Here is a 26,963-nt window from a genome sequence, read left to right as displayed (position 1 = left end):
GGTAAACTACTGAATGCACACTTAATGCAGAAAAGTTAAGAAAAAAATATTTAAAACATTTAAAAGGATCCTGGGAACGTTAGTTTGTTGAGGGGGCTGGGAACTGTAGCTCCCATTATTCTTTGGGAGACGTCATGTCCTTTAAATGTGTGTTGTATATGCTTTCAGGGTTTGGTATGGCTCTGCCCTTAGTTACTTTCAGTGAATAATGAATTACTGAAATATGTCACTCTGAAAGACAGAATATTTCGTAGTCTCTTACTGCCACCTTATGTGATTTCTTGCCATTGCATATAATGAACTTTATTTCCCCATCCTAGTCAGTTGTTTTTAGGGTGACCAGAAAAGTGACAGGACAGGTCTTCTGTACTGTGGCACAAATGGTCAGTGTCTGGTTGTTAGCCAGAAGGTTGGTGGTTTGAGGAAGGACGTGGGCTGGACTCCTGCACTGCAGGCAATTGGAGTAATGACCCTTGGGGTCCCTTCCAATTCTACAATTTAAGAGAGAATTACAGCAGCTGCTTTTTTTCTCAAAACGTATGGCAGTATGACACAATAGCCTGTTTCTTCTCCATAGCTATTAAAGATACAAGAGCTTTCCTGTTGCATGCAGTGACACTAGCCACCTTCTCAAACAAGGTGAGTTGAAGGTATATATTATACTGGAAGATTCTGGAAGATTTACAGTGCCCAACTTCTGTCCTCCCTATTCTTCTGGGATGAGTGCAAGCGCCAGAAGTATACTTTGTCCTTTGTGGACAGTCAGACTCAAAAGTAAATTCAAAGCACATAGACACAATAAAATCACAGTTGTGGAGCACATTATGCGCAAGATTCAAAATAAAATGCATCAATATCTGGCTATCATACCACTTCTGAAATCGTTTTCACTGTATAAGGGAAACTGTAAGTGATATTTTTACAGAAGTTTAAAAGTTTAGTAGACCAGAGAAGACTAAGTTTCTATTTGCTCCTAATTGACAAGTCAGCAGGTATGGCATTTGATAAAATCAGTGCTCTGGAGCCTTTTAAAATAGTAAAATTCATTTCAGACTTCAATAATTGACTTAATGCTTTTGTTAAGAAATTGCTAGCATAGTTAGCTGGCATGGCTAAATAAGTAATATTGCATATGCAATATTACCTGTTGTTTCAGCATATGCAATTGGTATGTAGGGTTCATCCAGACTGCGATTTTTTCCCCAGGTATATTCTACAAGTTGTTATTGATACAATAATAGTGCATTAGTGCTGGATTTATTTGGGACTGCCAGCACTTAATTCCACTTCATTAGTTCCGATATGTTCTTCCAATGCACTATAGCACAAAAAAGTGGGACAAAACAAACACCCTGGAATGTGTGGTTTTTTTGGGGGGGGGGCGAGTTTTAGCAGGAAGCTACAGGACAACCGCTAATTAGAATGAAGCAGTATGTTTATCTCAAAACTTTTGCATGTGCAAACAGTACTGAAAACCGGATTGTGTGTAACCGCCCCAATAACATTGTGAACACAATGCACAATAAAATGCACAATAAAATGATTTACTTGGAAATCATTTATTGAACAATGTACAATAAAATAATTTACTTTAATGCACTAACATAAATTTAAAAAATTAAATTACTGAAACCTTTGGATACTTTTTAAATGATATATTTTTAAAAGATTTTTATACTTTGAATTTGTATTTACTAAGCTATATAACAATCTGATACATGCCCTTAGCCTGGGATCTAATGTGCGCAGTGGTAAAAATCACAAATTATTCCCTGCAACAACCCTTTCTAGTAAGTATGCCGAGAAGCAAATTTTCAGCCAAAGGTCTTTTGATAAGAATAAAGTGAAAATAAAATCCATTTGGCTGTGGTGATTCATAGTAATTAAAGCTGAAAGCACAACAAAGCTCAGGTCCTCAATATAACAAAGTCAACAAAGCTTCACATTCAGGGCATCTCTGCAATTGCAATCTTGTTATTATTTCCAAACAATCACAAACTAGCTCATTTTTTCTTTAATATGCTGGTCACAAACATTCTCAGGCATTTTCTTATCCCCAAAGCAAAATGCTGGTCAGATTTGTATTGATTTTACTGAAATGAACTACAATCTCTTCTTCTTAAACACACTTCAGTGATCACTCTAAATGACAGTGCAATCAAATGAGCACTGCACATTGGATAAGCATTCTCCCTGTCTGTCTGTAGCATGTGAGTGACTGCTGAATCTGCTACTGGAAGCACCAGAGTCAGGTGTTTCAAAGTTGCCCTCAACAGCAAAATCTGGTCATTAATTGAGATGTATATATGTATTTCTAAAGTACCGGACAGCCCAGCTGAATGAAGAAATGGAAGAGATTACTTTCCATTAGTAAAAGCTTCCCAATGCACATGCCCAACAAAATCATCCTACAGGTCCTACATTCATAATGCATAATGCAAGACTGACGTGAGGCCCTCTCTTCCACCACAAACTGATTTGAGGAGAAACTGCGCAAACCAGGTTTCTGTGGGTTTAACTAGCAAGGAGGGCTTTATTAGACTGCACTTGTGCTCATTTATTATTATTATTATTAGTATTATTAATTACATTTTATATCCGTACTTCCTCCTGCTGGAGACGATGCTTACGTTTAGGATCTGCTTGTAAAACCAAATTGAAAATATGCTTTTTCAAATTTCAAAAGATTCTAACAGAAGGGTCCTAAACACATCTTTGTAGAAGTCCTATTGAAGTCAGTGGGATTCACTGTCAGGTTAAGTGGGGTTAGAACTAGTGCCTAATTCAGTTCTTTAAGATAGGGGTTATGGAATCAAAGAAATGTAAACCCAGTGGTGGTGGTGGTGATAATTTTTTATTTATACCCCACCCATCTGGCTGGATTTCCCCAGGCACTCTGGGCGGCTCCCAGCAGAATATTAAAAACACGATAAAAAATCAAACATTAAAAGCTTCCCTAAACAGGGCTGCCTTCAGATGTCTTCTAAAAGTCAGATAGCTGTTTATTTCCTTGACATCTGATGGGAGGGCGTTCCACAGGTGCCACTACCAAGAAGGCCCTCTGCCTGGTTCCCTGCAGCCTCACTTCTCGCAGGGAGAGAATCACCAGAAGGTCCTTGGAGCTGCACCTAAATGAAATGACTGAGTTTTTACAGTGGTACCTCGGGTTAAGTACTTAATTCGTTCTGGAGGTCCGTTCTTAACCTGAAACTGTTCTTAACCTGAAGCACCACTTTAGCTAATGGGACCTCCTGCTGCCACCGGAGCATGATTTCTGTTCTCATCCTGAAGCAAAGTTCTTAACCTGAAGCACTATTTCTGGGTTAGCAGAGTCTGTAACCTGAAGCGTATGTAACCCAAGATACTTCAGTTCACTCCATGTGAAAATACAGAGCTGGTTTAATCTTATGCGTAACAAGCCTCATACAGTTAGACGGGCTTTTCCAGCACGTAAGTAGGCAAACATGCTTAATATTTGCTTAATATTTTCATTTCTAAAACGTCGCCAAATAAGTTCAAGATGTGAAAGGGTGCATGGGCAGCCTATACTAGCGAGCTCCTGTGCAGGTGAGTTTTCTCCCGTGTTGCTTTCCTTGGAATCGAGCTAACGCTGCTTGGGAGAGAAAACCACCAACATTCTCTAAGGACACTCCACGTAGAGAGAGAGAAGAATTTTTAAAAAACTCGATTTAGCTGCTTAAGGGAACTCGCAGCTTCGAAGCGCCCAAGCTCCGAGCGCTGAAACTGAACAGGGCAGCGGGTTCCCTCGGCAAAACAAAGCAGCGCACCTCGGCGGGCGTCACGTGAAGGGGAAGACGACGCTACGAACCCTGGGACGCCGCGCTCCCAAGCGCCGAGGAGCCTCTCCCGACGGGGGAGCGCCGGATAGGCCACGTGACCCGGCCGTGTCCAGAACTACATCCCCCGTGATGCTTTGGGCGCGGAGGGCTCCGTTGCCATGGCGCCTTAGCGGTCTCCTTCCTTCAACTCCCTCGGGATGCCGTTACCGCCGCTTTCTCCAGCCCGGGTGTTTGCCGAGCTGGTCCCTCCGCCCGCCGGGGGGGACAACAGCCGGGAGAATGAAGTCCCGAGGCCGCCGGGGAGGGAAGTTCACGTCAGCGGCACCTCGGAACTCAGCGCTAGGCCGGACCGGGCGAAAGTCACCGTTTACCTGAAGAGCAAGAAAGGGGAGGCCGGAGCGGCGCGGAGCAGCGTCACTCGGAGGCTGGATTATGTCGCCCAGAGCGCCCGGCAGCGCGGAGGAATCTCGGTGGGTTGGAGGGGGAGAAGGACAGCCGACCCACCTCTCGCGCATGCGCGCAGCTCAACGGCTTTCTGTGCGGCTACACCACATCATCACCATCTTCTGCACCGGAAAAGCTTTCGCTCTCTCTTATATTTTGGTGGGAGGGGTGGGCCGCTTGTACCCCTACAGATACCCTCAGCACCACTGACCTGATGGGAGCCGAGCTGCAACACATGGAAGGGCAGTGGTTCCACACCATAGAAGCATTCAAACCGAGCAAAACCAGCACAGTGGAATGATTAGGCTAGAGAAGTAACCCTTGGCTACAAGCCCAAGTTTATTGTGTATTTCCTGATTGTGTATTTGCTGCATTTCCTTCCTGCCCTGCTATCAGTGAACTCAAGGCTGCACACAGGTTGCTTAGATGGCAACCAGGTTTTAAAAATTGCTCTCTGTATTTGGTGCAACGAGATATATTTACGGAGTAACAGGCTGGATGATAAATGATTTCATGCTCTGCTTAGGTTTGGTTAACAGTCCAGAATAGTATTTGATACAGTAATTGTGGGTGAAGACAAGATTTACTCATCTATGCTAAGCTGGATTTTTTATTTTTACCTTGAAATAGTGTACCATGAACTCTGCTGCATTGCTTAGTACTAGTTAAGCAACCATAATTTCACTGAAAAGCATTCTCTTCCTTAGTTTTGTACTTAAAGCTGTTGTGTTTTTTCCCCCTAGGAGAACGACATGACTGTGACAAAGAACTTTAGTAGAATAGACAATTTGTATAAGATGGAAGCAGAGGCAAGTGTCTTAAGTATGAGTATTGGTCATGTGTCTCAAATACCCTTTTTTAATATATATCTTGAGCATTAAACAAGAAATGTGAAACTATGTCCTAATATGCGTTTCTGCTCAAGGGTGAAAATGGTTCCACACTCATACATTACAGTATTACTGCTTGTGGTTATTTATATATTATCTTTTTTGCCATCCCCCTCCTGAAGTATTTTCCTGCGATACCATCTTAATTGCCTTACAAAACTATGTAAGCATCACAGCACGCTTGATAATGAGGTACTGGTGTAGTTATTTATGGAAGCAGAAATTGAAACATCTACCAAATTTACAATCCAATCCTCAAAACATTCATATTGAAACTAAGAAAAGCTTTCTTTATGTGAATTGTGTTTAGAATTGCAGCCTTGGATCTAGGCATCAATCCCATACATGCTTATCTGGAAGTCTTATTGAACACAGTGTAGGGTAGTTGTTGAGCTTTTTTTTTTTTTTTTTTTTTTTTTAGGAAGGCCCAAAAGTTTGCTTTTTTAAAGGAAGCCACTGAAATTGTTGAGCTTTTTACAAAAACGCCAAGATGTCAATTCCAGACGTTTGACATCCCTAACACAACGGGACTTCTCATGCAGGATTGAATTGTCTTAAAATATTAGGAGCATGTTGATATGCGGTTATAAACCAGGGGTTAATATTAATTTCCTGAATGTCTTTCCAATTCTGCAAATTCATTGCTTCTCCGTAGTTGGTTCTACAAAACGATTGTCATTCTAAAAACTTGAATATGACAAAAATTGTCTGCTTTAATTCCATATAATAATAAGCATACAGATATGAGTATTTTTCATGTATTGCTGAAAGCTATGTAAGCCACATTGAGCAAAACTTCCTCTGTACAGAGGTAGCATATAAATGAAAGTATAATCTAATTTAGCTTTGTACAAAATGCATATTATAATTGATTTTGTATTATTCATCTTTACCCAGTTTTTAGCTAAGACACTAAAAAGGCTTGCAAATTTTTACATTCCCATATAGGTCTGCATTACATTCAGTGATTTCGGCAAAATGCAAGACGTCTGTAACTTCCTTGTTGAGAAGCTAGGTAGCTCTGTTATCATCAGCCCACCTCACTTTTACCATACAGTGGAGGCAGTAGATGCCCTTCGGTAAGTTATGTCTTCCTCCTTTTACCAGAAAGTTAGGTCTTGCTAGCTTGATTTACCATTGCCATGCCTCTGGAAATCTCTTCTCTAATAAGTAGCCAAAGCTTCTATTTTGTTGACCAGTCCAAGAAAACAGCTGGTGGAATACACATGTTCATATAGATATGGCTCGTGCATAATAGTAAACCATTTATAAAATAAATGATGGTTTAAAGTGAATGTGCTAGTGCACACAGTTGGAAACTGCAGGTGTTTTACTTTTGTCCCGTTGCTGGAAAACAAGCTGTATTATGTAAGAATCCAAGCTCATCTTTTGTTTCCCCCAAATAAACCATGAACAGTAAACCAAGAACAAACCTTGATTGCTACTCGTGACTTGGAGAGAAGCAGACCAGAAGCACTAAGCCAAGCCATGGCAGGAGCAAATCCCCCATGAAAGAGGTTGATATAATATTAAAGTAGACAAAAAAACGAAACAAGGCTCCATATTCTTCTGAAGGTTCTAAATTGGAATGTATCATTAAGATGACAAATCATAGAATCATAGAATCATAGAGTTGGAATAGACCACAAGGGCCATCGAGTCCAACCCCCTGCCAAGCAGGAAACACCATCAGAGCACTCCTGACATATGGTTGTCAAGCCTCTGCTTAAAGACCTCCAAAGAAGGAGACTCCACCACACTCCTTGGCAGCAAATTCCACTGTCGAACAGCTCTTACTGTCAGGAAGTTCTTCCTAATGTTTAGGTGGAATCTCCTTTCTTGTAGTTTGGATCCATTGCTCCGTGTCCGCTTCTCTGGAGCAGCAGAAAACAACCTTTCTCCCTCCTCTATATGACATCCTTTTATATATTTGAACATGGCTATCATATCACCCCTTAACCTCCTCTTCTCCAGGCTAAGAGGAGAGTGCTGTTGCCCTCGGGTCCTCCATCTGGGCTTCCTATAGACATCTGGTTGGCCACTGCAAAAACAAGATATTCAGTCAAGCACCCCAATGCTGGTACATGAATAACTGTGAAATCCTGTACAGTCATACCTCGGGTTGCATGTTTTCGAGTTACAGACCACGGCGAACGCGGAAGTACCGGAACGGGTTACTTCCCGGTTTCAGTGCATGCGCAGAAGCACTAAATCACGCTTTGCAGATGCGCAGAAGCGCCAAATCACGTCATGCGCGGTGCTGCGGGTTGTGAACGTGCCTCCCGCACAGATCACGTTCGCAACCCAAGGTTCGACTGTACTCTCAGTAGAGTGGGAACAGGATTGCAGCCTATGAGGAGGAGAAAGCCAGCCTACAAAGAGATGAATGAAAATAAATGCAATCACATATATTTTGGCTTAGTTTCAGAGTTTTGCCTGTCTGGTATGGAAAGGTTGAAATGACAGTGCATGTATAACCACTGGAAGACAGGAGTGCCTGGCGTGCTCTGGTCCATGGGGTCATGAAGAGTCGGACATGACTGAATGACTAAACAACAACAAGTATATAATAACACCACTGAAGTGTATAAAGGCCTTGATTCAGATCTGAAGCATAAAGAACTATTAAACTGTTGAACGGCAGCAGCACGGTCTGTGAAAGCATGCAGTTGGTAAAACTTTCAAAGAGTGAATATAAATCAATGGTATCAAAGGGTAGGGCAGCTAACACTTCATGCAAAACTACACAAAAGTTAAACGTTGCCTGTGGGAGAAGATTAAATACTTTTCCATTAGTTTGTTACATGTTTATTAACTGTTAACATATCAGAGCAGGGGAGAATCCACCACCAGCATACACCTCACTCTGGGCACAATGAGCTGGTTTTTGCTTTTTGCTCTGGAAAGAAAAGACAAATTAACTCTGTTCTGTGTGAGATCGGAACTTTATTTGCCTTTCTTAGCCTTTGACAAACTTACATTGGATTTCCAATCTGACATGGAACATGTGTGTTGTTATTTTTCACAACAATGTAAACTGGTGGAGTGGGGGAAGGGGGTTAATTTAGTTGTTTAAGTTGCATAAATTTTAAATGTCGTAAAATGGGGGAGGGGATAACATCACTGAATATATAGAGGCTGAAATCCTACACTGCTACCTGGAATTAATCTCAATGAACTCGAAGTAACATACTTTTGGGTAGATCTGTATAGGATTGTACTGTTAGTTGCTTTGTGAAGGTCTTTCTCATTGAAAAGCAGAGTATACAGTGCTCAAAAGTAGGTACTACATTGGTTAACGGTTTTAATTGACACACTCCCTTTTTGTTGCTTTAATTAGCTAAATCTTCTCATTGGTCTTTGTTTTTTTTTGCAGACGTCAGGTTTGTCTTGCTGCTGTTGGGAGTGCCCGGCAAAAAGCTCAAGAAGTTTGCCAGTTGCTTGGCCAGCCCCTTGGGAAGCCTTTGCTAATAAGGGAAGAGGAAGTGAAAGAGTGGGAGGGCCACCTCGAAAATCACTTGGCCAATGCCCCAGACTCACTGGGTTTGCAGCAGAGACTCCAGAGTGCCACCATCTATGTTTCCTCAAGGGTATATGCTGTTTTTGAAATAAAGGGGGAAAGGAAGAGAAAACAAGCAGCTCACATAAATGTAAACTGATTTATTACTGAAGTCCGGAATCATTGTGTTTTCCTTTGGGAAGAACATTATTCTTAGGAAGCTTAACTAGCTTTTCCTTAATCAAAATGTTAAAGTGACTCTGACGTTTGTTCACTTTTTAAACGATTCCATGAAATTGTAGCACAGGTTGTAATTCTCTGGACTTGGACGCAAGCTGTGGCTTGGATCCCAATTTACGTTTCATTTCTTGGAAGAAAACGTCTTGCCATGAAGAAGCCCTCGTGTTCATAGAAGACACTTTCCATTATCAGCAGCTCCTTCCATGAATAAAACAAACTTTGGAATCAACCTAGTGAATGCTTGTGATAGCCATAGATACAAGTACATTTTTTATATACTGTTTAGAATAATTCTTAATGGCTGATGACAGAAACCAGCTTTTTTCCCCAGTGAATTTGGTGAAATGCCACATTGTCAGTGTAGTTCAAGAAATCTCTGCTGAGAGTAGTTTTATCAGGGGAGAAATTCCTTAGATGCCAGAAGCTCCTGGCCTTCAAATATAAGGATGTGCATTTACTGTCTGACATGAGAAATTTCTCAAATATAAGCAGTCTTGAGTTAAGAAATTATGAATAAGAGACGGAAATACCGTAAAACTGCATTGTTGCTGAAAAACTTGCTAATTTTTGGGTGTTGGTGGTGAGACTAGGCAAGGTGTCGAGTGATTTCTGCTTGAATAGTTTCACAGATTAAGGAATGCAGTTTAAACAAAAAGGATAGAACTTACAACTCTGCCTATAGTTTCTTAATCTCCAATTTAATAAAATTCTAACTTTCCAACCTGTATGAACTATTCACTCTTTGTATTCAATCTGCAGTTTGCTATTTTTGTGGAATTTATTCTGGCTTTGCTAATGTAAGGAAGCAAGGTTATGGGGGCGGGGCAGCTTTTCCTAACAAGGAAATAATGCAGATGTTTTTCATTCTCCTAGCCCAACACAATATCCATTTTATATTATAGTATATTATCTTACCTGCCTATGCACCTGTTAAGAATAAGTGCCTTCAGAAAGAAAGTTGATCACACATCTCTGGATAATAGAATTTGTAAGGCTGTCTCACACATGTAGTGATGGTAGTAAAATTTACCAGTTCCATTAGAGCATTTGTGTTAAGAAACGAAGTTACTCTTGTTGCCAATCAATATCCTTTATATTTAAGTCATTAAGGTTGCAGTCCTGTAGAAACTTACCTGGGACTAAGACTCATTGAACTTGATGGGGCTTATTTTTGGGTCAACGTAGGATTGCAGTATGGTGAAAGTTTTTAGACACAACTTGTGTACTTCACACATTTATATTAGTTTAATAACAAAAGCAAAGCAGCTTAGAAAAACGAGTTTTCTATTTATTTAAAAATAGGTTTGTAGTTACTACATTGCAGTGACAGTAATTCATACACATACATTCTAGTTTGTATAAAAGGATTCCAAGTATTATTCATCAAAACCAACGTAAGTGTTTCACATAACAATAAAAGTTTCGATCAATATGTACAAAAAGAAAGGGCACTGTTCATCCAGGTGTGAGACTGCACTTTATAACTTGAAAAAGCAGAAGAGAAAGAAAATAAGCTTGATAAAACCTAAACTTGTAAAACTGTATGTTGGTTACATGAACATTTTTGGGATTTACACCATACTGTACAAAGTAAGCAAAGCTTTAAAATGTGTCAGTTTGAAAATTAGATGTTCCAGACAATTTCCTTAAGTTACACTACATTATATGTTTCAACATTAAGTGGCAAGGTTTAAGGTATTCACTCAATAACTTCCTTTTCAATTTTTGCAGTGTAATGGTCCAAAAATGTAACTTCAAAATGTGTGTCAATAGCCTATCCTTTTTAAAACATGCATCTGAGATAAATATACCATGTTAAATGTCTTATGTGAAAGTGTAGAAATTTGGTGCTGTCTCTTTAAAGGTGTAGTCATTTCCAGCACTAATTATATAATGGACAAAAATTTATACCATATCCTGAAGCAATTATCTGCATTTATTTAAAATTCAAATATTCAGCATTTGGCTCCCTTTTTGGTATCAAAAGAAAAATGCTTTTTCATATAAATAGCTCCTTAAATTATTTACCCTTTAAAAAAGGCAAATTTGGGGTTTGGTCTTTAACAGCAAATATTATGCTATTTCCATCTTCAAAATGCCATCTCACATCTACGGTACTTTAACAAAAAATATCCTGAAATAAATGTAACCTTCCTGAAACAGAGGGTACCTTTTATTCCAAAATGTTGTGAACTAAATGGGAAAATGAGAGCAACAAAATAATTTTCTGCTTCACCATTATTCCAAGAATAATTATGTAAAGTTAGCACATTTAAAAAAAACACAATACCAGATTTTGTTATATTAGAAATAATTTTCAGACTTGGCCACTATATATGAAATGTACACCTTTTTTGAATTATAAACATATGTACATTATTTACAGCAGAAACTGAACAGCCCTTTTATTAGATGAATGCTTAGGTCCAAGAACATGAAATGCAAGATTGATACATCAAAATTTACAACAAGGCTCAACCCAGTCGGTCCCTTACACACACTAGGACACAGCTGTCCCACAAGTGCACCTCTCCAGTTATGGGAAGTCTGATGGCCGGTGTGGGTGAGATGGATGGCAGGAAACTCCTGCATGCCCTGAGGATGCAAGGTACGACTGGATTGCGGCCTTAAGCTTTCATTGAATAGACCACCAGCAGCTCTTGCTTCAAAGCAAAGGATCCACATTCTTCAGCACAGTAGGATCAGCTCTTTGCAGAAATCAACACACTTAAGAGCTGTGTGTATGGAGTTCTGGCTGGGGTCTTAATATCACTTTAGATGTACTAAAGCTCATGAAACTGAAAGCTCAAATTGGTATTTCACAAAGAATCGTAACACAGCACATGACTTATGTACTGAAACTATGTCCCCATTCATTTTTAAACGTTGAGAAGTACTACATGCTTTTGAATCGGTATTTTACAAAGATCAATCCAAACTAAGATAAAGTATTAAACAACTGAATTAACCACAAATGGAAAAAATTGACAGTATGGTCCGAATAACTTTGTGCAAGTTTACATCACAGCAGTACTATAGGAAGACGGGTTTTGTAAAGCTGCATCGCTACTCATACCACAATGATAAAGATCATTTCTTCAGTACCCAGTATTATACCAATGTAATTCAAGCTTAATCCCTGGGAAACAATCAAATTTCAAACCCGCTTAGCCAAACAAGGGATTGATTACTGGAGTGAAAATGAACTTATTTCCCAATCAAAGAAAATGGAATGTGCTGCTATCAGACATCGTATAGTAACCACTGGTTAATATTGAAGTAATTTAATGTTCAGCATTATGGAACTAATGGACCGCTCTGTATCAGAAGCTGTATTCAGTAGACTGCATTTTACATTTGTTTTCATTACTGCCAAGTATGTAAGATAATTGCTTGTGTGAATATCTGTAATTACCAACAGAAAGAGTGTCTACATAGTATTTTCCATGTAAATGTGCCATAAAATAAATATTACTTTGCTCTCAATAGTTTTATCCATAACACATTTCATTATGGTTTCTCCCTCCAAAAGTTAGTGAACCAGTATTTATTGCTTCTATTAAAATGTGCTAAATCAAAAGCTCTTCTGTGTTGGTACAATAATTTTTTTGCAAATCGGTCAAATCTAACCAATGACAGTAATTTAAGTCAAACCAATGCAATTTAAAGCACTTATATAGTATATCTAGCACAATTACAGTTTTAAGTGTTTCTACACAAATGTATTACCAAAATAATGTTAGAAAAAAATAAGCTTGTGAATTCTTAGTACAAAATTATTCATGAATGGGGAACAATACATTTGTGTACTGCAAATAAGACTTCGATTCTTTTGTTCTGAAATGTGTAATTTTCAGACACTATGATGGTGATGTGTACTGTTCCATTCTCCAACGTTACATACACATACTTGATGTATACAAGTATATACATAAATATATGCCAAGTGGGACATAGTTATAAATGGAGTAACTTACAGCAATGGGGTTTCATGTTTGCTTTGCCAATTTCTTTTATATAACAATGCAGATAACAAAAGGAAATCACACATTTGAAATTGATTGCCTTCATCAACAGTGAAATTCTTAAATGGACAAGATAAATCTACTGTAATGCTTCCACTGTGAAATGAACTATCACTGTATATAGGCTGCTGAAATATTTTCATGTTTAATGTCTGCAATATTAGTAAGAATGCATGTTTAAAAACATAAGTCAGTGTCCCAAATCCCATAATTATAATATGCTAATGAAAATAGGTATCCAAGGAGGACTAGTGCCAGTAGAACTTATTATTCTACTGTAAATCATGATTTTGCAAATACTCTTAGTTGAAGATATTTTCTTAAAAGCCAAACCAATATGGGTTATTTAGAGGAGATGATGATGGCAACTAACCAACCAAAACAGAATCTTCCCTGCCTCCAAACATTCTAAACTGGCCTGATCATAACATCAATTAGCCTACTTCAAATAAAAGTGAATTATCTTGATGTTTATGAGTATTTGTGATAAAATCAGAAATGCATTTTAAGAACCAATTGCCATGGACACAAATGGATAAAAGATGCATATTAATCTTGAACCTCATACGCCATCCACTGCGAGCAACATATGTGCACTAATTGAGTATCATGTTGCATACATAGCTGTGTTGCATACATAGTTCCTGAAGTTGCTTCCACCTGCAGTCCTCAAACCCGGACTGGAAACTACATATTAACACAGACTGTCAATGTTGCCAACATGGTAGACACACACAAAACGTAAGATAATTGGTGCCGTCAACCTAGCTGTTTGGAGGGTAAGGATCTGAATATAACCTCCCATGCTTCCACTGGTGGGGGGGGGGGAGAGAATGTTAAAGGGGCTGCTTCTCCACCTCTCCAAACAGATTATTGGCTCTACCATGTTGGCAAAACACAGCTAAACCTTCGGTTACGTGAATATAATACTGGTAACAACACACACAAAACGTCAGGCTGTTTGTGACTATGCAACTTCTTTTTCAAAATCAATTCAACATGTAATATAAAATATCACAAGGTGCAATTCCATAAATCAAGAGAACATATTCTGATAAAGTCCAATGGATGGTCAGGAGAGACAGTCCATTCAGTTGTTAATTTGGCAAACAGGAAATAACCACGGCACGGTATGCTTAACCTGTGGCGTTCCACACCTCGCTACTTTGAGGATTCTAGCGTTCTAATGTTCCTTACATGTAGGTATCAAATGGAAAGCTTGAAAGTATGGAACGAAGGATTCCGGGATAATACCTTGTTTCGCCCCATCAAGCTTTGTCAGCCGTGAATACTCATAACTCTACCTATTATGTTCCATGTTTTTGGCACACAAGAATATGAATATGCACAGCTGACGAAGCCAGATTAGGCGAAACAAGGTATTATCCCGGAATCCTTATTGTGCCATACTTTCAAGCTTTCCATCTGATATCTACATGTAAGAAGCACTAGAACGCTAGAATCCTCAAAGCAGCGAGATGTGGAACACCACAGGATAAGCATACCATATCATGGTTATTGCCTTTTTGTCAAATTAATAACTGAATGGACTGTCTCTCCTGACATCCACTGGACTTTAATTTATCATAATATGTTCTGTTGATTTATGGAATTACACGTTGTGATATTGTATATTACATGTTGAATTGTTTTTGAAAAAGAAGTTACATAGTCACAAACAGCCTGACGTTTTGTGTGTGTTGTTACCAGTATTATATTCATGTAACCAAAGGTTTAGCTGTGTTTTGTCAACATGGTAGAGCCAATAATCTATTTGGAGAGGTGGAAAAGCAGCCCCTTTAACATTCCCCCCCCCACCAGTGGAAGCATGGGAGGTTATATTCAGATCCTTACCCTCCAAACGGCTAGGCTGCCGGCACCAGTTATCTTTTGAACAGGTATGTATACATCTGCATCTCTAGATTGAGGCTTACTTCTCCCAATGGGTGTTAAATGAAAAGTGTGGTTACATTTTTGTACCATGCAACTGTTTAAAGATGTATTTTGTCTTCTTTTAAACTGGACTATACTTTCAAACAATAGAAATTGTATTAAAGTTTGTTTTAATACAAACTTTGTTTTAAAGGTATAAAATAAGTAAATGTACCATAAACAAATAAATAACTGTTTCTTTTTCCATAGCAGTACATACAGCAATACATTCCCCTAAGTCATATAGTCATTTACAATAGACAACTTAAGTTTACTAAAGATGCACAAAATAATAGACTACAAGGCACAATCATTAAGTGGGATTTTCCTTTAGTGTGTATATATTGACTTATGTCAGCTTGATAAGTACACTGTAAAAAGTGCAGAAAAACAATGTGCAATGAGAACACTGTATAAAACATGATTGCATAAAAAGTGATTTGGCCTTTTTATCTTTAATAATTGAAAATAACCAATCTTCCCCTTAAAATAAAAGTATGACATTTTAACATTTTATCTAGTATTATCTAAAAAGTCCTGAAAAAAATTATTCCTGGGTAATATTGTATATATTTATGTGCTTGTGTACATAATATATACATACACAGACACTTTTTAAAATTTTAGTCAGTTTTAACACAATTTGTATAAACAATCAATCTGATCGCATCGTAAACATAAGAATCTCACACTTTTCCTGCAGTTTCCTTGAATCCTTTAACCCAATTATACATTTTGCCTAAGGATCCCACCAGTGCATTAATTGTTTTTACTACAAAGTACCAGTAGAGATAATTTTTCAGAACAGTGTATATTTAGAACATAGATTCATAAGCATAATTGAAAAATGTATGCTGCACTGACACTAAAAACTTTTCTACTGCACTGGTTTTCAGTCTTTGGCACAATAAACAGAGATTTGATTGATACGAGAATGAAGGTCTGAAAAATTAGACATATTAGTCAAACTTTTTCCAATGTGGATATATATATCTACATAGTGTGATTTTTCTCTCTGGCTGAACCTAGATAAACCAACAAGCTGCACTAGGTTTGTTTGTACAAAGCTGTGTGCCCAATTACTACTGAAATTAAACATCTTATTAGCAATGTTTGGAATTTTGCATTTGTTCTCAATGGCATTTACTGCCACACTCTGCTAATATCCTGCAAAACACAGATACTACACTCTATACAAATGTACTGTACCTTGCTCATTCAAAAATAGGAGTTCTGTTCTCAGTCTGTTACATTAAAAATTCTATCAATTTTAATCAAATAGAGGTTACTGACTGTCCAAAATTACAGTAACATTTCTGCAAATCAAGAATTTCCATTTATACAATCTTCAATACCAACTGAACAAAGTGAATTGAAATGTATAACCTACTTGGAGGGCAATAAATAGCAAAAGTTTAAAATACATACTTCTTTCAAAGAAATGTTCAGTTTGTTTTTGCTATACTTTTTCCAAATCAGAACGTATTCTCATTTGTAAATAGCAGCAGAAAGCAGATATCCTTAGTTCTACCACTTCCTCAGCTGTACCTGTTTAGTAGCATTTTTAAATGCTGGTTACCAACCAATGAGATTAGCCTTTGCTTTTTCAGTCAACTTGCGGACTCTGCCTCTGCTAGATGTCCCAAAAGTCAAAGAGGTGTCTTCAAACAATAGTTGTCTTTGCTCCTCCTCCGAGTCATCTTCATTGTAAAAAGCTGTCCTCCTACCCTGATTTCTAGTTCTCATGTGGGGTTCAGAATCTTTAAGTTCTTCATGCTCTTCTTCAATAGGTTCATCTGTCTTTTTTCTCTTGCTTCTCGTCTGAATCTTAGGATCTGCAGAAAATGTAAGTTCTAATCCTGGCTCTTGTGCCTCTGGCTTTCTTTTAGGCTTTCTGCCTCCGCGCCCTTTTCTTTGCAACAAGTCTTCCTTCACATTATTTTCAGAGAGAGAATTGCATGCAGTGGAAACAGATGCTTCCTCTGTTGTTGCTGCTGCTGCTGCTGCTGCTGTTGTTAGGTCTTTAGGAGTCTGGATTGTGTTCTGCCCTAAATTCTTTTGCTGAGCAAGTAATAGGCTTTTTGGTTTCCTCCCTCTTTTCTTGTGCACCACTTCACAACTATTGTTGTTTGTTTCAATCTTGGGTTTCCGTCCAGGACCTCTCTTAAACATAGGCTTTGAAGACTGTCCCCCATGTCCATTTACCTGGATGCTTCCAGATGCCAAAGCCATGACATTATTCTTGCAATCTGCTATAAAGACAGAGTAACATGTTAGTGACTTGCATTACCCATCTTTCTTTCTTTCTTTCTTTCTTTTGAGAGAGAGAGCGATAAAGAATTCTCTTAATAGGAGAACTGTCCTCCCCACTATATGGTTTTGTTTGTTTTTTATGAAAATGAAAAACAAGCTTTACCAAAAATAAATAAATCCTATCATACTTTGCAAACAAATAAAAAATTCAGTGCAGAGCAATCCTAAGTATAGGACCAATCAGGCCTCAATTTAGTTGCATACAAATTAGACTCATCTGAATGACTGAACACACCAAAAGCACCATAAAATTTTCTAATATTAATCAGGGCTGTAAACTGATAAACTAAAAACTTGCCTTATAAATTACTTAGTGATTACTTGGTGGGAATTACTTTTAATCAATCTAAAACTGCAGCCCCGGTTATTATATATTCCATAATAACCAACATTTAAAAATACAAGAAGCTTACCTTGTGGGCTGAGAGTGGAAGATTTTGGTTTACGTTTAATTTGTTTATCCTTCTCCACATTTTCTCTTGCAGTATTATTCCTAGTGTTATGAGTAGAATTGGTTTGATTATGGACTGATAAAATATTCTGGTTCTTGGAATGTTTGGTGGAATCCTCTAGTACTGGGAGACAATAGAGAGAGTGCAAACGGTAAGTTTTAAACAAGATTTTCAAATAATATATATTTGTTGGTCAAATAAATACATACCTTATTTCTTCTGAAATATATTTTCAACAAAACATTGTTGAGGGGTTTAAGATTATTTCACTCATTTATCCTCACTCTATGGTTTTCTATACTTCCATGATTTACACAACCCCCAAATCTGCTGACTGTATGGGGTCTGGAAGGAGACGTGGCTCTCTGCTACTGAAGAACATTGGGACATGTCCGCAATGGTCCTTTGACCAGAAGTAGCTGGCATCAGGCCCCAAAATAGTGTATTTGGGAGGAAGGTAGTATCCAAAGCCCCTACATTCATTAGAGAAGTGCTGGAATCAGGCCCTCTCTCTACAACAAGCCTGCAGCTGACTTAACTAAATTTGCCTCCACTGGAATGTGCAATGGGAAAGGGGACAGAAATGAAAATTTTAGATTGTGAAGGAAAAAAGGCAAGTCTGCCCATCCCACCCCCCCACCCCCCGCTGGCAGGCCTCTGGAAGTGGCAGTAAAATTGCCCCTTTGCATCCCCAACCTCACTCCATTTAGGATTGCGTTCCTAGTCTTCCTAATCTGAATATGAACATATAAATGTGATGTTGCATCTGCAGTGGAAGCCATTATATTTTAGGTTCCAGATCTGTACCACTTATTAATAAGTTTACCCACCTGATTTACCTGATGTAACATTAGCACTAGTTTTCACAATTGTAGGCTTTGCTCCTGAAGAAGTAGATGGTTGTTCATTAACTGCCATTTCTGCTACTGCCCTTGTACTCCTTGTTCGGACCAAAGTCACATCTGCTTTTCCATTCATCTGAGCAGCAGTGTTTCTCAGGGATGTTGAACGTGATGGTGCAGGGGGCAAAGGTATAGCAGGGGGTTCAGCTTTCAGCTGTGGTTTTATTATTTTTCGTTTCCTGTCCGGACTACAAACAGATGAGAAGTCTGACAACTCGTGCTATTTTATAGCGTAAAGCAATAGCAATAGGCCCTGGTTATCAACTAATTTCATCCATGAGCCATTTTGTCTTTATGTGGTCCAATTCACCCACACACATCTCTCTCAATGCCTCTTCAGCAATTCAAATGCTGATTGTAACCTTTAAAGGCCTAAATGGCTAGGGCCACAGGTATCCAAGGAACTGCCTAATCCCACATGAACCTGCCCAGGTCTTAGAATATTCAGTAGAAATTGATTGCTTCTGCTGCTGAATATTAGGTGGGTGGCAAACTGGGAAAAGGCGTTGTATGTTGTGGTTCTATGACTCTAGAATGTTCTCCATTAGCCAATGAGTCTGATTTCTAAAGCTTATCAAGCTAAGACCTTTTTAATGTCTAGGTTTTTAAGTATCTTTTTAGTTGGCTTTAAGTTTTAACCACAGCTTAAGTACTGGTCTGCAAGTATCCCCTTATGGTTAGCAAGTTTACTGAATTAACTGTACAGTGGTACCTCGAGTTACATACGCTTCAGGTTACAGACTCCGCTAACCCAGAAATAGTACCTTGGGTTAAGAACTTTGCTTCAGGATGAGAACAGAAATCGTGCTCCGGCAGCATGGCAGCAGCAGGAGGCCCCATTAGCTAAAGTGGTGCTTCAGGTTAAGAACAGTTTCAGGTTAAGAACGGACCTCTGGAACGAATTAAGTACGTAACCAGAGGTACCACTGTATTCTCTCAGATGCTGGGGTGTGGGGGGGCGCAGGGAGAAAACAACTCCTACACCAAGGGGTCTGGTGGCCTCATGTATGATAGTGGCAGCTTGGACAACTGGACTGGAAGAATCAAAGCTAGCCCTGGGCCTGTGCATGGGAGTAAGCTAGGAAATATCTTTTTATGCAGTGTAAAATATTAACAAAAGGAAGCCACAAGTGCTGCCACACCAATGTAAAACATTCAAATATTGCACTTGGAAGAACGAAGAACTCTATCATACCTTGATGCAACGCTACTAGAAAGAGAACTGCTTCTGCTTCTTTTCTTTCTTATCTTTTTAATTGTGCTTCTTTTATGAAAACGCAAGGCTGATTTGTAATCTGATAAGATGGAACTAATGTGTTCTTCAAAGAAGGCAGACAGGCGCAGGCTCATGCTGTAAATCTATTAAAAATATTAAAGTGTATTAAGATGACAAAAAATTGAACAGTTTGTCTCACATTTAAATTTATGCCCATAGTAAAGGTAAAGGGACCCCTGACCATTAGGACCAGTCGTGGCCGACTCTGGGGTTGCGGCACTCATCTTGCTTTATTGGCCGAGGGAGCCGGCGTACAGCTTCCGGCTCATGTGGCCAGCATGACTAAGCCGCTTCTGGAGAACCAGAGCAGCGCACGGAAACGCTGTTTACCTTCCCGCCAGAGTGGTACCTATTTATCTACTTGCACTTTGCCTGCTTTCGAACTGCTAGGTGGGCAGGAGCAGGGACCGAACAATGGGAGCTCACCCCGTCGTGGGGATTCGAACCGCCGACCTTCTGACTGGCAAGTCCTAGGCTCTGTGGTTTAACCCACAGTGCCACCCGTGTCCCACGATGCCCATAGTAGTTTACACAAATCAGCAGACACATGAAGCAAGATCAACTGCACAGAAGATCCCCATAAGGCTCCACAGCATCACATTCTCTGTTTCCCATGCACTGCAATGGGAGCATTAGAAGGAATGTGCACAGTTCTTCACCCAGCCTTGTACTCTCCACAGGTGCTTTTGGTCAGAATGTAAGCAGCCAACACGGATAGAGGGAACACTGGATGAGGACAGGAGAGGGGCCACAGACTTCACATCTACTCTATTGTTCCTTCCTGTCACGTTGCTTGTCTGCATGCCCAAGTGCAGGAAAAATAGGTAGATGCGGGGAATAAGGATCTGTTGGATTGTATCAGGATTCTCCATGAACAGGCACAAGACCCAAAATAAGGTATTATTTCAGGTAACACCAACTATATCTTTAAATATGCTTTAAATTTAACGTCTGAGACGTGTTTTGTTGTCCATATTCAAATCAATTACACATTCCGCTTCTCTAGCAACAAACACAACATTTAAAGAGCATCAGTACATATCAAGAAATAAATTGTGAAGCCATACTCTTGATCTTTTGCACGGTGTATACACTTTGGAGTTGCTGAAGATTAGCCTCACATCTTTACACAATTCCATTGGTGATTCATAGTTCCCTGCTTCTAGTGTCTCCCGAACCGTGGCAAAATCCATTGGCGTATCAATGATGTCTCTGTAATCCTTTAGAAATGTTTAGAAACATTAATGAACTGATTTCAACAATCTAATGTTATATTACTAATTACTGAAAAAGCAGAAAATAACTGCACAAGCCAGTATGAAAAACCATAAATCTTATACTGTGTTTTAAGCAAAATCCCCCAATGGAAAAAGGCCTAAAATTTCTGAATGTGCTACAAATCAGATGTATGGCAGATGAACAGCCTCAACAAACAAAATGCATGAAAAACCAAATACCTGTAAGAGAGATAGATAATAATATTTTGCTGAAAACTCAACATCATTGTCTTTTACTTAATAAAATGTTTATCATTATTCTTCCACTTCAGTTTTCTAAGGTAAATGTTTCAGAAGAACATCATATTTTCAAAATACTCACTGGATATTCAAGAAGATCCACTGGCTGGCGAAAAGGTTCAGAATCCTCACACTGAAAAATTAGATTCAGCAATTCCTGGCACTGCCTCTTCCATGCCTGAATATCGTAGGATTGAGCTCTATTACGTAACCTCCGCTTGGGCTGATGATCCTGGAACAGCAATATTGAATACGGCTTATCAAATAAGTAGCTGTTCTTGCAAATTAAAGAGAAAACTGATTATCCCCTTGTGGAAAAATGCTGAAGGGAAAAATATTCTGTGACCTCTCTCAAATTTTGAAGCCTTGCACTGTTACTTGAATTGAACCCAGTCAATTTTTAATATCTATCTGGAAAAAATCAGGAGAAGGAAGCCATGGGCTGCTGGTGGTACCCACCATTTGGAAAATCAATAGTTTTAACATTTATTGAAATAACCAATAATTTTAAATATGAAGATACACATAATCAAAGAGGCCTTATTTAAATTTGTTTGTTCCCACTTCACACATAACCAAAGAAGAAATCACTGATGTAAAACAAACATTACCTTCCTCTTTCTAGTAGAAGTGCCTGGCATGTTAATGTCTTTCTCTTCTTCCTTTGGGCAATAAAATATTCATCACATGATGCAGAAATACTAAGCATCTGAAATATACTTAACTTTGGTACTACTTCATATTTATTTATTTACTTCTACTTCCTTTCTATTATGAACCTGTAAGTCTGAAAATATGTTTACACTTTAAGAAGCCAGCATTTGTAAACAGCAGCCACAGGCACTGCCTACGCTTGTTACTGCTGCTACTAGTTCCAGTTGTTTCCTTGCCTGCATGAAGTTCAGTGTGTGATACAAGGCCCACAAATACCTGTAAAGTTATTACTAGAGCCACTTTTTAGGGGGGGGGGGGGTAATAAGCACAAACTTCATTATATACAAGGAATACCCTACGACGCTCGTATTGAGATAGGGATGCATTTTCCAGAATCTCAAATTTTAAAACGGTGACTGTTTAAAACACAAGCACACACACACAAACACACGTATAGGGACAGTTATAAATTACATTATATCAGAATTTATGGATCTGATTAATGTTTTCTTATACTAACATAAAGAACATTAACCAGGCAATAATTTATCTTCCTAGCTTAATTTGAGCTACACAGGTATTCTTTGTAAACTAGAATCCAAATTCTGCACTTTTATCCAAAAATAAAAGTTGAGTGGGTTTTATGTTGCACACTATGCTCTGGCAAAAGTATATAGCTTTGTACTAGTATAACATCAAAACAACAGCAGTGGCTCTAAGGACCGGGATTCTGAGGAAGGTAGAAGAAGAAAAAGAAGAAGAGTTTGGATTTGATATCCCGCCTTTCACTCCCTTTAAGGAGTCTCAAAGCGGCTAACATTCTCCTTTCCCTTCCTCCCCCACAACAAACACTCTGTGAGGTGAGTGGGGCTGAGAGACTTCAAGGAAGTGTGACTGGCCTAAGGTCACCCAGCAGCTGCATGTGGAGGAGCGGAGACGCAAACCCGGTTCCCCAGATTAGGAGACTACCGCACTTAACCACTACACCACACTGGCTCTCAGGTACACACCTGCAATGAAATTCTCTGCATACAGAATGCTTAAGGCTTAAATACTTGATTTTACTAGAATTGCATTATATTTGGGGACAGAGGTGTGTACATGTGTGTGATGTATATACTTTCATGGAGCTTGTATGTAGAAATAATGTTCACTCATAATTCACATAACAAGTAAATTGTTGTTGCAATGAATAAAGCACACAAATATTACTTCAAATAAATTAGGGACTAAAAACCATCCTTCCTGTAAAGAACATGAGGAGCTTGAACTAGAAGGAATTTGATTATCATTGCAGAACCCCTCTCTGAAAGCTAAATTTGGGCAGAAAAATACTTTAAATAATATATATAACTACTTTCTAAAGAAATGCATGACATATTGAGTTAGCTTACCTCCTCCGAATCAGACAGGACTTTTTTCTTCATGGCATTATACAGTGGGATTATGTCATAGCAAGTCTGATCTCTGTTCAATAAAACACTTTGCATTAATGAGCTTATTTGCAGCCACAGATGCACAGAGTAACTTGGATCCTGAGCAGAAATCCAGTTACAGGATACTCGCTGGTGGGAGGAAGCAATTTTGGCTGGTTCTTTTTTCCACTGCAGCTCCTTGCTCACTGGGTGACCCACTAGAGTAGCCTGGGAGACGGCACTGGGGGCTGGAGGTGGAACTGAAGATAGTCTTCCCTCTCCCTTCCACCAGTGGGAGCCTCCATTGGATTAGAGTCCCTTCTATTAATGGAAGGAACCCTTACGCTCATGGAAAACCAAATCAGGATCTAAATGTCTATACAATACAGAATTTTATTGCTTCATGTTATTGGATTATAGTCAAAGTAATGCCAGCAGAGTTCCCTGGTGCAATGCTTCCATTCCCTCTCCTCTCCCCAATCTTCTGAAGTTTCCTCAACTTTCCAGAGCTGATTTTGAGGGTGTGCATGGAGCTGCAGGGCAGAGGAGAGAAAGTTCCATTCTGCTATCACAAGGCTTTGCGCTAGCAGAATGGAAGCATGGAATACTGCTCAACATTAGGAAGATTTTAAATATCAACCTTCCTCCTGTTTAAATGGTAATGTTAACAATGTTCTCTCCTCTAAACATGTAAAAGAATATGCCTAGTATAAAACATTGTCTTTCTTTGTATCTTTCTCAGATTATATTTTTCCTGCCTCTCTATCCAAAGCCACTGCTACTCAAAAACAAAACAAAACAGGAAAACCCCACGCACAAGCAGCTTCTAAGCTTTCAGAAATTAATTTGCAGGATTTCAACTACCCGGCTTTCAACCACACAAAGTTGATATCACACAAATTAATCACGCATAAGATGTGTTCGTACTATATTCCCAATTCCTTGCCTTCCAGTAATGAGAACAAGATTAAATGAGTCCACAAAGGAATTTACAACACACTACTTCCATGGATAAAGTTGTTTCTGGAAGAGTGGTAATTGCTGAAAAAATGAATTCTCTTACTCACAATAACAATTAATAGTTCACTCTTACCCATTGTAAACATAAATAACATTCACTATAGATTAAAAGCATGTAAAGAATTCCTCTGGTTTATGCTATTTCCACAATATGCACTGTGGGTCTGTTCATTGGCTTACTTTATGAAGTGCAGCAGCAGATCTGTGACAAATTTGGCAGATTTAACTATGGGACTTCCTGGTTCATTGAATGTCTGTGTATTATATTCGATATACCGAACTTCCCACATAAGTGAAGAAAGTCGCCTTTGAAATAAAGAACACATGCGTATCACAGAAAAAATAACTTTTGAAATTTTGTTCAAAATATGTAAAGACCTGGAAACGAAGAGTGATGTTCAGTGTTGTACAAGCAAACTTCTGATAACCCTTCCTCCCTGTCCCTCCCACATCCCCGAAATCTCCTAAAGAGGGTCGCTTCTGGAACAATTATCGGGATACACATTTCTCAAAGTAGGGCTAAATTAATAACATGGACAAATTGTCAGAAATATAAAACCATCCTGATGAGAAGGAAAAAATGAGAGCTTAATACATGACTGCTTCAGTCAAGGCAGGCGCAAACTGAATTATAGTACCTACCTACTTCCTGCTTTTGACCACTAGGTGGAGTCATTACATATTTAGATTTTAATGGATCAAAATTGGGGACAGGTCTTCCATAACTGGGGCACCACCACGGAGGGAGCATTCGCTCTGGTAGCTGCCCACCTTATCTCAGATGGCGGCAGCACTCACGGCAGGCCCTCCACTGCAAATGTATAGGTACGTATATCTGGCATACAGCAGCCCTACAATTACCCTGGGTCCAAGCCATAAAGAGTTTTAAAGATCAATGCCAACACTCTGAATTAGTCCCAGAAATGGACCAGAAAACAGTGCAGCTGGCCTAGAGAAAAGAGATCACAGAATACTGTGTTGGTTGGTTCTGGTTCCTTGGGTTATGACAGGAGGCTCAAAGAGATAAAATTATGAGCTTATAATCAAAAATACCTCCTGTAGGCTTCCTTTTAAGCAGTTCCAAGAGGAACAGCAGCTTTAACGTAAGTACTTGCTCAGTTAGAAAAACAGTTAAGAAAAGAAGGGACCCATAAGCCATTTAGGATTTCCTTTAGACAAGAGGCAATCCACATCAAGGTACAGTGGGCTGGAACACTGCAAGATTTAACCATAGGACAAGAAAGTCTTATACAACAGTTTGACATTTAATTGTATATCACGGTAATTGATCTGTGCTGTACACAGCTCAGCTAGAAGCAAAAGCTGCCCAGGAAATTACCCTAACATATATAAAATCACAAACATTTTTGGAAACACCAGCAATAACATAAACTTAAAACAAACCTGTAAAACCTATTTTCCAGCCTCTGTTTAATTGTACTAAGATCAGTAGGATATGCAACGACAGTGCAATACATTGGATAAGCTTGGAAATCCACAGGAGCCACAAAAGCAGAAGCAATATCTAAACACAAAACAAATATGTCATTACTACATTAGCAATAGGGAAGCAATTTTCTTAATGTGCAGCAGTAATTTGAGTGAGAGTGTGCCTAGCTAAAGAGGGAATTCTACAAGTCTTTCAATAAGAATGTGAAGTAGAAGTGACTTTTTTTTTACTTGTAAGGTACTGAATATTTGTATTCTATGACCAACACACACAAAAATATTTTCCCCAAAGTCCATCTCATGCATGCCATTTTCCTGCATAGAAATGATTGCCACAGATGAAGTGGACTGAAAAACTTGAATTTCAGTATGTGTTTTGAGAAGAATTTTAATACAGAAGGCCAAATTAAAAATATGCAGGAATGTGAGACTATCTTAATGATAGAAATGATTAAAAAAAAACACTTCCCCCCCCTTCTTTCACATTAAACATTACCTAAAGTCATCAGCTGGTTTATCCCTGAAATTATTCTTTCACATTCATCATCACGAGTCCTGGAACCCCACTCTCCTTCCAAAGGCTTGTAGATTAATGATCTGCTTTCAATATTAGTTAAAGGAACACTAGTTCCAAGCTCCTCTGGAAACACAGCTGAAAGAGACACAAAATGAACATAATAGCTGATATAATTATCCTTACAACTTAAGAAATTGCATACCTATTTAAAAAAAAACAACACAATGGTATAAACAATTCACAGCCCACTATTGTTTTTAAGAGCAACTAACTGATTGTGGAATATTATAAATGCATTTGGAAGAAAAACAAATACTTATTTCTGCATTACAGAGCATCTTCCATTATTAACATGCTTATACAGAGTCATAGCTAGCTAGGATTTTTTTGTTTAAAGAATGAAATGAAACAATCTATCCTTAAGGGGTTGGACTGAGTTAGATGGATGAAAGGCTCTATACATTTGAGCTACACATCTACATTTTTAATATATCTAATTACTTTTACAGTATTGAAAATCTTCTTGATTGAGGTCAGCATGTAAATGAATTCATCTCCACGTCACACAAATATAATGATAAACATTATTGTTAACCAGTCTGGAGTCTGGCATTAAGA

General features: G+C 38.7%; 2 protein-coding genes across 7 annotated transcripts in view; one reads left to right on the top strand and one right to left on the bottom strand.

Moving 5' to 3' along the window:
- The first annotated feature begins 3,814 nt into the window (after window positions 1-3,814).
- Window positions 3,815-9,600, top strand: IRAK1BP1 (interleukin 1 receptor associated kinase 1 binding protein 1). Of its 2 annotated transcripts, XM_028722826.2 has the most exons (4): window positions 3,830-4,270; window positions 4,988-5,053; window positions 6,083-6,213; window positions 8,511-9,600. In XM_028722826.2, the coding sequence occupies exons 1-4, from the start codon at window positions 3,998-4,000 to the stop codon at window positions 8,791-8,793; spliced, it is 753 nt and encodes a 250-aa protein (XP_028578659.2). In that variant the 5' UTR covers window positions 3,830-3,997; the 3' UTR covers window positions 8,794-9,600. The 2 variants fall into 2 exon arrangements, with proteins under 2 accessions (XP_028578660.2, XP_028578659.2); XM_028722827.2 differs by lacking the exon at window positions 4,988-5,053 and having other exon boundaries at window positions 3,815-4,270.
- A 540-nt stretch (window positions 9,601-10,140) lies between these two features.
- Window positions 10,141-26,963, bottom strand: part of PHIP (PHIP subunit of CUL4-Ring ligase complex) — a 64,747-nt gene continuing 47,924 nt past the window's right edge. For 3 of the 5 annotated variants that reach the window (XM_028722820.2, XM_077926200.1, XM_028722822.2), the window contains exons 30-40: window positions 26,325-26,480; window positions 25,784-25,904; window positions 24,560-24,685; window positions 23,339-23,411; window positions 21,902-21,952; window positions 21,373-21,522; window positions 20,841-20,993; window positions 19,693-19,856; window positions 18,426-18,685; window positions 17,557-17,718; window positions 10,141-17,082 (exon numbers count right to left, since the gene is read on the bottom strand). In XM_028722820.2, coding sequence (XP_028578653.2) covers window positions 16,406-17,082; window positions 17,557-17,718; window positions 18,426-18,685; window positions 19,693-19,856; window positions 20,841-20,993; window positions 21,373-21,522; window positions 21,902-21,952; window positions 23,339-23,411; window positions 24,560-24,685; window positions 25,784-25,904; window positions 26,325-26,480 — 2,093 coding nt within the window. In that variant the 3' untranslated portion in view covers window positions 10,141-16,405. The remainder of the gene's footprint in view (window positions 17,083-17,556; window positions 17,719-18,425; window positions 18,686-19,692; window positions 19,857-20,840; window positions 20,994-21,372; window positions 21,523-21,901; window positions 21,953-23,338; window positions 23,412-24,559; window positions 24,686-25,783; window positions 25,905-26,324; window positions 26,481-26,963) is intronic. The other 2 variants (XM_028722819.2, XM_028722821.2) reach the window with 2 other exon arrangements.

Source organism: Podarcis muralis, chromosome 3 (genome assembly GCF_964188315.1).
Source record: "Podarcis muralis chromosome 3, rPodMur119.hap1.1, whole genome shotgun sequence".
NCBI classification, from domain to species: Eukaryota; Metazoa; Chordata; class Lepidosauria; order Squamata; family Lacertidae; genus Podarcis; species Podarcis muralis.
Note: the sequence above shows the minus strand (reverse complement) of the source record. Positions and strands in the feature narration are given on the sequence as shown.